Raw genomic sequence first — 13,871 nt, forward strand, 5'->3', positions numbered from 1 at the left:
TAATAAAACAAGGTCTTTGTCTGCAATGATTAGACATGTTTTTTATTATTGTCATTAGTGATTATCTCAATTTCGGCTAAAAAGAATTTACAAAATCCTACACACYGTGCCTTTAAGACATAGTGAAGTAGCTAAAAACGATCACATGCTGATTGCCGATGCTAATCCCAGGTTAGGCTAATGCTAAATCTAATTTTACAAAGGTCTTCAATGCAGCCATTTTCAAACATTCACAGCTAAAAATGTATAAAGTACAGTGGTATCAAAGAACAATCTTTAAGAAAATCAAAATGCAAATACAAAATTCAAGATCCACTTATCAATTATTTGGGGGTGGCGCCTTGGGGTGGCCAGAGGTGACGCTTGGCCCCCCCGGCCACCCCCTCCAGCTCTGCCCCTGTTCAGCTTCAGAACTGATCAGTGTTTGTGTTTCAGTGGTCGCTCCTGGTGTGACAGCAGCTCCACCTACAGATCACAACCTTCCTCTTGGAGGAACTGCCATCTCCTCCTTGTCGGGAGAGGGACATGTCGCTCATCAACCTGCGGGCAGCAGCGACCAATCAGGAGCAGGCGGCGCTCCCCTGAGCTCAGGACTCGACCAGTCATTGGCCGGCTCTTTGTCCGGTTCCTCCGACTCTGCAGGTTGGGTCAGAGGAGAACTTTTACCGTGAAGCTCCAGTTTAGCTGCAGCTCCTTCTTAACTAAAAGTTTTCTCTTTTAAGTCTGTTTTTCCTCATCGTGTGCAGCTTCCTCATCATCTTCATCAGACGGTGCAGCTCACAGAGAGCGGACAGGTATGCTCACCTGCTCAGGTGAAGACTTTACTCACATACATCAGGTCAGAATGTTTCACATTATCTGACATAAAWATATGATGTTTCTAAATTTTGTAATAATTTCATTTTAATATCACATTTACTGTATTAATTTGTCCTCACAGATGGAGCTGATTCACCTGATGCTAATGGTAATAAAAGCTGATTTTCAGTTCAGTTTACGGCTTTTGTGAACACATAAATAATATTAAATGTTATATTTTTAGGAAATGGCAGACAGACTCTGCTAACAGACACAAGCGGAGGTAAATGTTCATTTTATCTTTTAAATAACTGCTAAATAAACACTCAGCTGAGTTTGTTTTACCTTTATATGGCTGTAAAAGTGTGCAAAACTGCAATAAATCAACTGTCACAGTGTGAGCACATCCTGGCAAATAATTTAAAATAAAATATATGACCTTTCTAAACACGGATTTTAGAATTTAACCTTCTTGTGATTGCACAAAATTTAGTAAATTACCTTTTTTTTATACTTTTAATAGTTTAGATTTACATGCATCTAACACATTGTGCGTACTTTAAAGCTGTGATGTCAAATCAGTGTCTTTGATTTCATCTTTGCTATTGTTTGTTTGTTTGTTTGTTTGTTTGTTTGTTTGTTTGTTTGTTTGTTTGTTTGTGCAGCTGTGACAGAAAGGCTGATTTCCTTTAGCGATCTTCAGACTCAAACTCTGCGAACTGACCTCACAGGTACAGCTGTTACTTTTATTGTGAAATATTGTAATGCATGGTCTTATGATGATGATGATGATGATGATGATGATGATGTCACCAGGTGGCGTGGAGTCCGTGACCCGGCTTCACCTCGATCACACAGGTGAGCAGGATCAATGAAACAGATCATAGCATGTCTCACTGCTGAAACTGACTCTGTGTTCTGATTGGTTGCAGCTTCAGCTCTTGAACCTGGCCGTGACGTCACAGGTAGGGCCTGTTGCCGTGGCAACACACTCGGCAAGGGGAGTTTGCGTCGACTCACTTCCTGTCAAATGGCTGTGTTGCAGAACTGCCGTCCGTCACTGTCAACACAGAGTCTGCAGACAGCGTCACGAACGTACTGAGCCCAGGTACACCTGACACACCTGTCTGTCTGACACACACCTGTATATCTGACACACACCTGTCTGTCTGACACACACCTGTATATCTGACACACACCTGTCTGTCTGACACACACCTGTATATCTGACACACACCTGTCTGTCTGACACACACCTGTATATCTGACACACACCTGTCTGTCTGACACACACCTGTATATCTGACACACACCTGTCTGTCTGACACACACCTGTCTGTCTGACACACACCTGTCTGACACACACCTGTCTGTCTGACACACACCTGTCTGACACACCTGTGTCTAACGAACATTTGATCAGGTAACATCTCTGTCACGTGTTTGCTTGTTTGTTCAGTTTCAGGTGTTTACTCCAAAGCAGACCAGGTTACGATGGCAGCACACGCCACAGGAACAGTCATAGGTGAGTCTTGCCCTCCAGCATGACTCTCGTTACAATCAGGAGGCAGGTCAGAGGTCAGAGGTCAAAGGTCGGACCTGTTATTAAACTGCATGTGTTTTTAGTTCCAGCAGGTCCAACAGGAACTCCATTTGACTCCAGTAAGTTCTGTCATTTTAAAGAAGAAGAGGAGTTTTAGTTGGGATCGTGTGTCCTTTGTTTAGTCTCTGTAGTAGAACTTTTTATTTCTTTGGTTGTGTTAATACAGATATTAATAAGTGTGTGTGTTATTTGATGTGTGTGTTCATTTGCAGGTCATCCAGCAGTAACAGATCACACACAGGTGGCTGGTAAGTTTTACATTTGCACGCATCGCAACAAGGCTTCCTTTAAAACTCATCAYCAACCAGTTTAATGCGTCTAAACTGGAGAAAATAAAGACAAAACTTTCTTTAAAACTGAGATTTTATGAGGTGTGAAATCCCAGGTCAGGGGTTTTTGTCTGTATTTGTAGTTCAGAGTTCTGCAGTTTGTGTGTCTGACCTGAGATCAGTTGCTGAAAGCTTCTTCTTTCTCTTTTCTTGGTTCTGCGTGTCCTCTGCAGGTTCAGTCACTGAACAGTACAACCCATCTGGTCAGGGTCCTGAAGGTCAGTAAACCCTTACTCCCACCWCTGACACATTTCTTTAATCTCAATGTCTCTCTCTCTCTTTTTAAAATTATTATTATTTTAGCATTTGTCTCTCGCTCTTTCACGTTCTGATTGTTCTCTGTTGATTAATGGCTCTTTGAGCATCAACCAAATGTTCCCCCAACAGATTTTTGTTCTATTAATGAACACATCAGTAAACTTAACCTCTTTCTCTAGAACTTTATTTGTGAAAAAGAAAAGAGCTTTTGTTAGAGTGGTACAGCAGAATGAGTGGGTATTTACCTAGTCATTGTAACTATTTATTATTTTGATTCCTGTGTATTTATGAATATTTTCCAGTACGTGTTTTATTGTTCAGCCCTTTGGTTGGCCTTGTTTTTGATATGGTAAAAAGTCGAATAATTGAAAATAAGAGTCACGAGTCCTCTCATGGTTCTGATCCTTCACTTAACTCTTAATCTGAAGTACAGTGCCTTGCAAAAGTATTTGCCCCCTTGAACTTTTCAACCTTTTGCCACATTTCAGGCTTCAAAATTAAAGATTTAAAATTGATTTTTGTGTGTGTGTGTGTTTGAAGAATCAACAAGGAGACACAATCGTGAAGCGGACTGAAATTTATTGGATATTTTAAACTTTTTTTAACAAATAAAAACCTGAAAGATTTAGCGTGCAAAACTATTCAGCCCTCTTGCGTTAATGCTTTGTAGCGCCACCTTTTGCTGCGATTACAGCTGCAAGTGGCTTGAGGTATGATGCTCTCTGCAGAACCCTGAGACTATTCACAGAGCTGGTGTGTTTATAAAGAGACATAATTACACACAGGTGGATTCTATTTATCATCAGTCATTTAGGACAACAATGGATCAGAGATCCTCAATGAACTTCTGGAGTGAGTTTGCTGTACTGAAAGTAAAGGGGCCGAATAATTTTGCACGCCCCACTTTTCAGTTTTTTATTTGTTAAAGTTTAAAATAAACAATAAATTTCGTTCCACGATTGTGTCCCACTTGTTCACAAAAAAATTAAATTTTATATCTTTACGTTTGAAGCCTGAAATGTGGCAAAAGCTTGAAAAGTTCAAGAGGGCCGAATACTTTCACTGTATGTGGCTCAAACATGGGGACTTCACATTTATGTAGCTTAAATAACTATTTTTTTTAAATGGACCCTCRTTTGGCTAGCATTTAGCCTAGCCTGGATGAAGACTTTTGCCTCTTTCTTCATGCTGATGTCCCGGCTGATAAGGTACTAACTGATAGATAACTAACCTGAACAGGATTTGTTTTAAGGTGAGCGAAATTAAAAGCTTTCTTTAAAAAGATTTGAATAAACTGTTTTGTGTGTCAGTTGCAGAGAATGTGGAACTGGAGGATACCTGCTGACTTCCACAACAAGCCACGAGTTCGATTTTTGAGGTTTCGATTCCAGTGTACCGACCAATCAGCATGGCCCAGGAATGTTGACCCCTCCCACTAGCTATAGGCCCCTCCCACTAAATGAGAACTGCTCATGGGTGTTCATTTTTATTGTAATATTTAAAAAAATAATGTTAAGACGTTTATTTTATTTTAGAGAAATCACTGGGTCCTCCCCTTTTCCAACCACTGGCACCAAATTTAACAAAGATCAACAAGTTTCTTTTTTTTTTAGTTCAAGAGCCTAAAATATTTTTAAATAAAATAAAATACCAACAATCACCTGCAGGTAAATATGCTGCATTTGCATGACTCATTGTGCAGACCCCACCACGATCTTGCACCGGTGTGTAAATGGTGCGGACCCACTGAGAGTAAGTTTCAGGTGAAATCTCGGCCATGGTGATTCTGTTTTTATGACATCATACAGGAAGAGACATCATTTTCATTGTAAATTGTGGTTTTGAGCTTCTACAATAAAAGTTTTGTCTATTTTGAACATCAAACCATCGCCTTTTATCCAGATTCCCCACACACAAGCATGATTTAAAAATGATTAATTCAACGCAAATTCTTTTTAAAGGTTTTATTGAACCAAAGTTTCGCAATCAAAATACTTTAAACATTCTATCCAAAGTTTCTGATGCTCCTCCTCTCGTCGGCACGTAGAAAGCTGTCAAGTGAGCTCAGGTAAATCTAATAAATGGCTTACGCTTGAATGTGTTATTGAACAAAAGTCAATATAAAAATCGCAGAACGCCTTGTTTTGTTGGTGAACGGATGAAATGACTTCAGGACACCAGGAGTCACCTCACTGTCACAGAACATTCTGTTAAAACTTCTAAATGACCATTTTTGTTCATTAAAACAGACATTAGCAAAGATAAAAGTACTGGAGATATAAGAAAAAGAAAAACACTGAATACTCAGCTACACTCTGCAAAGCAAAAGCAACTCTGAGAACTTTACAATTAAATCAAACAAAATTACATTTTCATTATTTAGCAGCAGAAGTCGAACGTTTCTGAAAACAAAACACACCAACTGTGACTTTAAAGGAATAAAATCCCGTCGATAAGTTATTTTCACCTGAAATGTCTCATAAAACTGAAACAGAACCCCTGATGTCCTGAAGTGATCCATTACACAGAAACAACCTGATCCTTTCAATTCAACTGTGTTATGTGGATAACTGGTGAAAACGATAAATGTAGCTCAGTTACATTTCTCCGGCACAGAACTGAAGCAGAGCCGTGGCGTGAATATCTTTAACATAAATACAAGCTGCGTTCCATCCGTCACTCAGGAGGGATGTGAGCTTTCAGGTCTCCTGAACCGTCAGAGCCGAGCGGAGGAGAGTCTGAGTAAAACATCTGAATGTGGCTGAAGAGGAGCAAACCCGTTTATTAAAAATAATAATAATAATCCAATAACAGCTTAAATCAATGTATCCCTATCAGCTGTTTCTATGATAACAGAGGTATAACAGGAGGATAAATGCTTTGTAATAAATTTTTCCAAAAATACTCAAGATTCTTTTTTTTACACGTGAAAACAAACAAAACCATCGAATCTGACTTCAACATGCAGAAAACGACTGGACCGAGGTCACATGATCTTGAATTATGGGTTCCGTCGCCCAGTTCCTGTCCTCATGTGACCCGGGTTCTGTTAGAGCTTCTGTTGCCTTTTTTAATTTAATCTTTTTTTCACAACGAGCAACAAACAAACAAAACTAACTAATGAAGCAAACGAGATAAAATCTAAAATAAAAACACTGAAAGTATAGAAATGAGTGAAGAACGATGAAAACGAGACTTTTGACCTAATGACTGATCTACGAGCGATCAACGTCATCGTGTATTGCTGCCGCAGCCGGTGCTCTGAGTTACGGAGAAGTCACATTCTTGGCGATATCAGGGGTCGGAGTGGAGTTGGGTGTGGCTCAGCAGGGCGTCACCYGAGTTGTCGGAGGGCGTGTCTGAGTTGAACAGGGGCTCCGCCTCCAGCTCCAGGAGGGACGGCAGGTCGGCGCCGCACTCCCCGAGGCTGACCGGTTCTGTTATCTGAACAGGAGTGGCTGTGTAATGCACCAACTGCTTTCCTGCGTGTATCGGAGACGACGCAGTGTTACCGGGACATCAGGATGTTTTTAGGTTTATGATTCTCTGAGGGAGACTGTTACCTGTGCTGCCTTCACTCTCTTTAGGGGCTTCTTCAGCCAGCAGCTGCAAAAACAGTTTTATTACTCAGACAGATGCATTTCATTGACTTCTACAAGGTACAACTTCAAACTTTTATTAGAAAAATGATACGRAACAAATTTGATTTATAAAATCTTAAACTCACAGTATCCAAGCTGTCGATGTCAAAGTCTGGAGTGGGACCAGGTGAGCTGAAAAACTAAAACACAAAGTTTTCCATAAAAATGCAGTCAAACTAATTATTTAAAGTAAAACTACTTTGTTGCTATACTAAAGCACATTTTTCATATATCTGTACTTTCTTAGTAGATTTCATCATGGGTACTTTTGACTTTTACTCCACTTCATTTTACATTAAGTATCTGTACTTTCTTACTCCACTACATTTCTGTAATGCGTTGAACTACAAATTACATTCATGTCACGTCGCATTACGTTTTGTTGTTTGTTTGAAAGTAATCAGTGGTGAGAGGGGAATTGTTGTAATTAGTCCATTGAACCACTGCAAAGCAAAGTACCATTAGACCCTCCTTCAAGAAAAAGCGGCGCGATTCCACATCACCTGCTGAAGCAGCAGCAGCACGCCCAAAATGGATTCCACCGTGGAGGAAATGCACCACACATGGCCTTATTTAAAGGGATCCCCGATTAGTTGTAACATTAGACTTTATTTGATAAATACTGTATATTTTAAATGTAAAATAAAGACTGTAAAAAATCTGTCGGCTGCTTAGTTTTTATAATTTTTTTAACAAAGTTTAAAAATATATTACACGGACAGGGCCATTTTATTTACACACAAAGCATTCTGGGTAAATGATGACGTGGATAGGTCCTCAGTGTGAGCGAGCTATATCCACCCTGAAGGTTAATCTTGGACAATATCTGATGATCGACTCTTTTAAATGAAACCAGAGAGCGTTGACAGAGAGGAGAAGGTAGAAATGACTCAGCCTGGAACTGAAAATATGGATGGAGGACCTCAGTTTAGCTTGTTGCGCTAGCGCCGAGCTAATACATACAGTGGGGAAAATAAGTATTTAGTCAGTCACCAATTGTGCAAGTTCTCCCACTTAAAAAGATGAGAGAGGTCTGTAATTGACAGCATAGGTAGACCTCAACTATGAGAGACAAAATGTGAAAAAAATTTGAGAAAATCATTTTGTCTGACTTTTAAAGAATTTTTTTGCAAATAATGGTGGAAAATAAGTATTTGGTCAATAACAAAAGTTCATCTCAATACTTTTTTGTATGTCCTTTGTTGGCAATGACAGAGGTCAAACGTTTTCTGTAAGTCTTCACAAGGTTGGCACACATTGTTGCTGGTATGTTGGCCCATTCCTCCATGCAGATCTCCTCTAGAGCAGTGATGTTTTGGGGCTGTCGGCGGGCAACACGGACTTTCAACTCCCTCCAAAGGTTTTCGATGGGGTTGAGATCGGGAGACTGGCTAGGCCACTCCAGGACTTTGATATGTTTCTTACGAAGCCACTCCTTTGTTGCCCTGGCAGTGTGCTTGGGATCATTGTCATGCTGAAAGACCCAGCCACGTTTCATCTTCATTGCCCTTGCTGATGGAAGGAGGTTTGCACCCAAAATCTCACAATACATGGCCCCATTCATTCTTTCATGTACACGGACCAGTCGTCCTGGTCCCTTTGCAGAGAAACAGYCCCAAAGCATGATGTTGCCACCCCCATGCTTCACAGTTGGTATGGTGTTCTTTGGATGCAACTCCGCATTCACTTTCCTCCAAACACGACGAGTTGTGTTTTTACCAAATAGTTCTAYTTTGGTTTCATCTGACCATATGACATTCTCCCAATACTCTTCTGGAACATCCAAATGCTCTCTAGCAAACTTCAGACGTGCCTGGATATGGACTGGCTTAAGCAGGGGGACACGTCTGGCACTGCAAGATCTGAGTCCCTGGCGTCGTAGTGTGTTGCTGATGGTAGCCTTTGTAACATTGGTCCCAGCTTTCTGCAGGTCATTCACTAGATCCCCCCTTGTGGTTCTGGGATTTTTCTTCACCGTTCTTGTGATCATTTTGACCCCACGGGCTGAGATCTTGCGTGGAGCCCCAGATCGAGGGAGATTAGTAGTGGTCTTGTATGTCTTCCATTTTCTGATTATCGCTCCCACAGTAGATTTCTTCACACCAAGCTGCTTGCCTATTGCAGATTCAGTCTTCCCAGCCTGGTGCAGGTCTACAATTCGGTTTCTGGTGTCCTCCGACAGCTCTTTCGTCTTCACCATAGTGGAGTTTGGAGTGTGACTGTTTGAGGTTGTGGGCAGGTGTSTTTTATACTGTTAACGACTTCAAACAGGTGCCATTAATACAGGTAATGAGTGGGGGAAAGAGGAGCCTCTTAAAAAAGAAGTTACAGGTCTGTGACAGCCAGAAATCTTGCTTGTTTGTAGGTGACCAAATACTTATTTTCCACCATTATTTGCAAAAAAATTCTTCAAAAGTCAGACAAAATGATTTTCTCAAATTTTTTTTCACATTTTGTCTCTCATAGTTGAGGTCTACCTATGATGTCAATTACAGGCCTCTCTCATCTTTTTAAGTGGGAGAACTTGCACAATTGGTGACTGACTAAATACTTATTTTCCCCACTGTATAAGGCAATATAGCGTGGGGGCTAGTGCAAAAGCTAACAGGCTAAGCTGAGGTTCTTCCATGAAGCAGCTCTGTTGTCCTCCATCCATCCATACAGTAGGCACACTTCATATTGTAGACCATTAGGGAATACATTAAGCAAGTACTTTTACTTTTGATACTTTAAGTATTTTTAAAAGCAAGTACTTTACTTTTATTCAAGTAAACTGTTAGTGTGGTACTTTTACTAGAGTATATTTTTGTCTGTTTATATGTACTTTTACTTAAGTACAGTGTTGGAGTACTTTCTCCACCACTGATTATTATTGTCTGGAACGTATCAATGCATGAATCAGATTTGGACTCACCTCCATGAGAGGAGACGGGTCAAAGGTAAAGGTCTGCGAGTTCAGAATAGTCTGCAGGTTCTCCAGGCCGTTGTCAATACTGTCCACGTGATCAACGAGTTCAGTCCTGAAACAAAGACAGAAAGAACAGACGGCTGTCAGTCAACACTAAACGTCTGGTGTTATTCTACATTTTTTAATCATGTCAACATAAACCCAAACCAACAGTGTGTGTCTAGTCAAATTTCCTTTCAGGATATTTCAGTTTTTGCTATTTTTTTTCGGCTGAAGAAGCTAAATTCTTAAAATTTACCACAAACTCGACTTGAAAGCAGGTACAGCGGTGCAGCGGGACATAAAATCTGAACTGAAAATAGTTTTTGAACCACAGATGTGAACATGTTTCAGGTACGGAAGCAGATGAATCCACGTTTTAACGAGGTTTGGGATTGATGTGCAGTAAAAATACACACTACTGGTCTGGTCTTTTTTCACATGACAAGAACAAAAAAATGTGGAATAACACTAAAAAGTATAAATAAACTCGTATCCTTAAGGTTTGTAATTATCGTAAGACTCTACATAAAAGCAGACTGTAGCCACCATGATGGAACACAAACCACTGAGGACGACCACTAGCTGCGTTTCCATTGACCATGAAAATGCGCAAATTAAAATTTCGAAAATAAATCTGCTCAATGGAAACACCTCAATTTCGAAAAAAAATTGTTTTTCGACGAAATGGTTTCGCGCTAGGATGAGTTTTTTTGGCCGTATCAAAATTGATGTATTTCGCAAATCTGCAATGGAAACACTTTTTTCGCATCACGGGAGTCACGTGATCAAGAAACGGCTGTTTCTAGTGGCGAAAAAGACGAAGAAGAAAATAACAGGAAGTAATAGTAGTAAAATCGCCGAAGTATTAAAAGAAAGTATTAAACTCACTGACTACATTTTCCCAAAAACGCAGCATACGTAGCCGCTCACAAGTAGGGGCTTGTCACTTGAAAGCCTCGATAAAAGAGGCCGACRTCTCCTCTGATGATGAGCGCTAGTGTCGTGGTAGCAACATGCTATGTGTTTTCATCCATTGCTGCCATGTTTGTAATGACTTATCGCAAGAACAAACGTATTCACGCGTGACTTTAATAACATTTCTTACTTAATGGAAACATCGCAGTTGCGAAACTGTGTTTTTTCAACATTCACAGAATATCGACAAAGTTTTGCGCACATTTGCAATGGAAACGCAGCTAGTTTTAAGCATCAATCTGGAAGTTGTGTTTTTTGTGATAAATGATGCGGATGATCATCAGTAAAAATCTGTTGACACTACACACGTGTGTCGCAAACGAGCCTTCTTGCTCCGAATGATACTGAAACCATTTTATTTTCYGGGTCATCTTAAAAGGACTGAAACAAAGCAGTTATCTGATTTCTACACATCCCCTGCGCTGACCACTGTATAGAACAAATGCTTAAAGATGTGATTTTATTTTCCAGACCAATAGGCTGAGTCTCTCTTTTACATACAGTCTAAGATAATTATTTAAAGATTCACTTGTCAGGATGCTTGGATACGATGCGCCAAGCGTCAGGTGGAAGTCCACCTGCAGAGGAAGGGAGGTGGAACCTAGGAAAGCACAAGGATTTAATAAAACATGTGACCTTTAACAGAACTATTATGCGATAATATACAAATACACTTGGGATTGTTTAATTAAATGGTACTTAGTTGGACATGAAAAAAGACAGCCTCTGTAAGTGGATTAAGTGCCGTGCATCAAGAACTCAATAACAGATTTTTAGGGTAACAGCTGGCAGGTTTAGTTGCTGCAGGAGTTCTTCGGAGGGCTCAGACAGGCAGTTGTAACAAAGGGTGGGCATCAGTTGATAACAGCTCAGGAGCAATCGTTAGGTTGTTGCAGCAGCAGAAGCAGGTGGCCACCGGCACGTCCTGCTGCCACCCCGACTGCACACTTACCTGTCGAGACACGCAACGGCTTGGCATTTCTTTCGAGGTGTGGCGGGGCTGGGGGGAGAGGCAGAGGTGGGGTTGATAACGGGGTCCGCTGTCTGGATGGTTGGAGGCGATGGAGGGGGCCCACTGGGGCTCAGGACAACAACGGGACTGCCTACAGGGAAAAACAAACCAAGGTTAAAGTGAGATTTTAAAATTGTTTTCTCACATTACAGTAATTACAGCTTTGATTTAAAGAAGAGTTGTATCTACCTGTCTGGGTGGTGGTGGTGGTTGTGGAGCAGGTGACCTGTGTCGGCTGCGTCTCGTTTTCCTGAAGGATGGAGTTGATGAAGGCAGTGGGGGACAGAGGCGTGTCTTCATTTGTAACGAGGGGCTCCTGTTCGCTCTCGAGCACCTCCACCTCAGGGCTGGATGGTTCCTCTTTGATAAAAGCTGACTGACTCTCTCTGTAGGTACGTCAGAAAAATCTTAAGACACCAATCTTTTTCACATTTAAAAGCGAATGATCAGATCGCTCCTCACCCCAAGTCGGTCCAGTCGGTGACTACATCGTCTGGGGCGGAGGCGGCAATATCTGTGATGTCGGAAATGATGGGCCCAGAATTCATAGGGGAATCCGCTGAGAGGAGACTTGCTGGGGTCTGATGAGACATTACCAGTAAAAAACACAATGATTTATTGTGATTAAAAAAATACACACTTAGTTTTTTAAATGACAATTTCTTCTTGCTGTTGTTTTTACCTAAACTTAGCATAAATGTAAGGAAATTTGTGTTCTGTAGATTATTTTGCTATCATAACAATGCTTCTTGGTAATACATTTTATATTGTTGGAAAGCCTGCTCTTTTCTACTTTAAATGGTGCCACATTTGTAAGGAACATGCATTTGTGGGATGAGCAGTAGAGCCGAGTATGTGGGCTGTGTACAAGAAATATTTGTCAAATAGCTTATTTTGAGCTTCTAGTACCTCCGGGAATAAGATTTATTGTCACAAACAAATTATCAACCAAACACTAATTTCCTTACTTTTTGTACTAAGTATAGAATGTGATGCAGTGCTCCCTACTAACCTGACCTTGTTTTAATCGGACATTTTAAAAAACAAGATGATTTACATTACCTCTAATGAGAAGGTCCGGCTGTACTTGGGCATGGAGTGGGCGGAGCTGGAATCATTGAGCATCAGAGGACTAGAGGGAGAGAAATAAATTCATGAATAAACCAGACAAAAATACAAAATACTTATAATCATACTTCTAAACAGTTATCATTAGCTGAAAAAGGAAACTCAGGATGTTTGAATACGATACTTAAATGTAAACTGGTGATGAGGATTTATTAGACTTCAAATTAAATAAAATGTGCAGAATTTTAAGGTTAGAAGAAAAACTTGCATCTTCCGCTTGACTCCCATGAGTCTGTTGGTCTGGACAAGAGTCACCAGGAAATGGATCAACTGCAAAAACACAGAGTTTACAATTAGTTCAGTTTAACGAGGTAACATTGTGCTGATTATTACAGCCAGACGACACCATCGGCTCAATATTTATAAAGCCGTGGGAGATATTTATGAGGACGCTTTTTATAGACTGGAGCTTTATATTCAACAGCTATAAATATTCACAGATTGTTTCGCTAACTCTATGAGCATGTGAGACTCCAAATGACTAAAGGTTTTAGTTCTTACAGATAAGATAGATTGATAAGTTTGAATACTTTTGTGCCTGTACACTTTTCAAATTGTCTGCATGCTAGCTTTCAGTTTGAAAGCTGTGCACTCTTTCATACGCGAGGGCCCAGGTGTGTGCTGCTTCTGCTCTGCTCTACATTTGTTCAGATCAGTGGAAATATTTTTGTACCTTGTTGACGACTTTCTGCTGCTGCACATGTTTCTGTCTCAGACTGGCCACTTCCCTCCATAGAGCCTCATTTTCACTGAAAGACAAGTGACAACTTTTCTTATTGATTTTATTGTCATTAATACTTTGTATTAGTATTTACATAAGAATTAAAAAAAAAAAAAGAATAATCAGGGACAATATCCGTAAAATATTTCTGGCACTTCCTCTTAGCTCTTACTGTTTCATGGTTAGAATCCTGGAGTCGATGGTTTCCTGTTTTCCTTTCATCATCTGGACGTCGCTTAGGATTTTATTAACTTCATCTGCGGAGATCTTAACTTCCTCTTGACGGACTGACGACACCTGCATCAGCCATGTGAGACAGATACATAGATAGGAGCCATGGCCAAACAGTTTCTTTTTGTTCAAAATGATCAGTGCCTACGGCTGTGTCCAAAACGACAGGCCGGGTCCTCCGGAGGACCCAGACTCCCCGGTCTCGGCGGGCCGGGTCCTTGGTAG

At 40.6% G+C, this 13,871-nt stretch overlaps 2 protein-coding genes across 3 annotated transcripts in view; one reads left to right on the forward strand and one right to left on the reverse strand.

Annotated features, from left to right (window-relative positions):
- si:ch211-80h18.1 (uncharacterized protein DDB_G0271670) overlaps positions 1 to 4,872 on the forward strand; it is a gene marked incomplete at its 5' end in the record, with an annotated part of 10,553 nt that extends 5,681 nt beyond the window's left edge. The window contains 13 exon segments of the mRNA XM_014022435.1: positions 436 to 642; positions 747 to 794; positions 941 to 967; positions 1,043 to 1,081; positions 1,464 to 1,529; positions 1,615 to 1,656; positions 1,731 to 1,763; positions 1,844 to 1,906; positions 2,258 to 2,323; positions 2,425 to 2,460; positions 2,614 to 2,649; positions 2,904 to 2,948; positions 4,299 to 4,872. Coding sequence (XP_013877889.1) covers positions 436 to 642; positions 747 to 794; positions 941 to 967; positions 1,043 to 1,081; positions 1,464 to 1,529; positions 1,615 to 1,656; positions 1,731 to 1,763; positions 1,844 to 1,906; positions 2,258 to 2,323; positions 2,425 to 2,460; positions 2,614 to 2,649; positions 2,904 to 2,948; positions 4,299 to 4,333 — 743 coding nt within the window.
- A 65-nt stretch (positions 4,873 to 4,937) lies between these two features.
- hsf1 (heat shock transcription factor 1) overlaps positions 4,938 to 13,871 on the reverse strand; it is an 11,296-nt gene continuing 2,362 nt past the window's right edge. The window contains exons 4-15 of one of the 2 annotated variants that reach the window (XM_014022436.1): positions 13,588 to 13,712; positions 13,368 to 13,443; positions 12,903 to 12,964; positions 12,629 to 12,698; positions 12,029 to 12,147; positions 11,756 to 11,952; positions 11,507 to 11,657; positions 11,084 to 11,155; positions 9,544 to 9,649; positions 6,716 to 6,769; positions 6,552 to 6,594; positions 4,938 to 6,470 (exon numbers count right to left, since the gene is read on the reverse strand). In XM_014022436.1, coding sequence (XP_013877890.1) covers positions 6,283 to 6,470; positions 6,552 to 6,594; positions 6,716 to 6,769; positions 9,544 to 9,649; positions 11,084 to 11,155; positions 11,507 to 11,657; positions 11,756 to 11,952; positions 12,029 to 12,147; positions 12,629 to 12,698; positions 12,903 to 12,964; positions 13,368 to 13,443; positions 13,588 to 13,712 — 1,263 coding nt within the window. In that variant the 3' untranslated portion in view covers positions 4,938 to 6,282. The remainder of the gene's footprint in view (positions 6,471 to 6,551; positions 6,595 to 6,715; positions 6,770 to 9,543; positions 9,650 to 11,083; positions 11,156 to 11,506; positions 11,658 to 11,755; positions 11,953 to 12,028; positions 12,148 to 12,628; positions 12,699 to 12,902; positions 12,965 to 13,367; positions 13,444 to 13,587; positions 13,713 to 13,871) is intronic. The other variant, XM_014022437.1, reaches the window with a different exon arrangement.

Source organism: Austrofundulus limnaeus, unplaced genomic scaffold (genome assembly GCF_001266775.1).
Source record: "Austrofundulus limnaeus strain Quisiro unplaced genomic scaffold, Austrofundulus_limnaeus-1.0 Scaffold330, whole genome shotgun sequence".
NCBI lineage: Eukaryota > Metazoa > Chordata > Actinopteri > Cyprinodontiformes > Rivulidae > Austrofundulus > Austrofundulus limnaeus.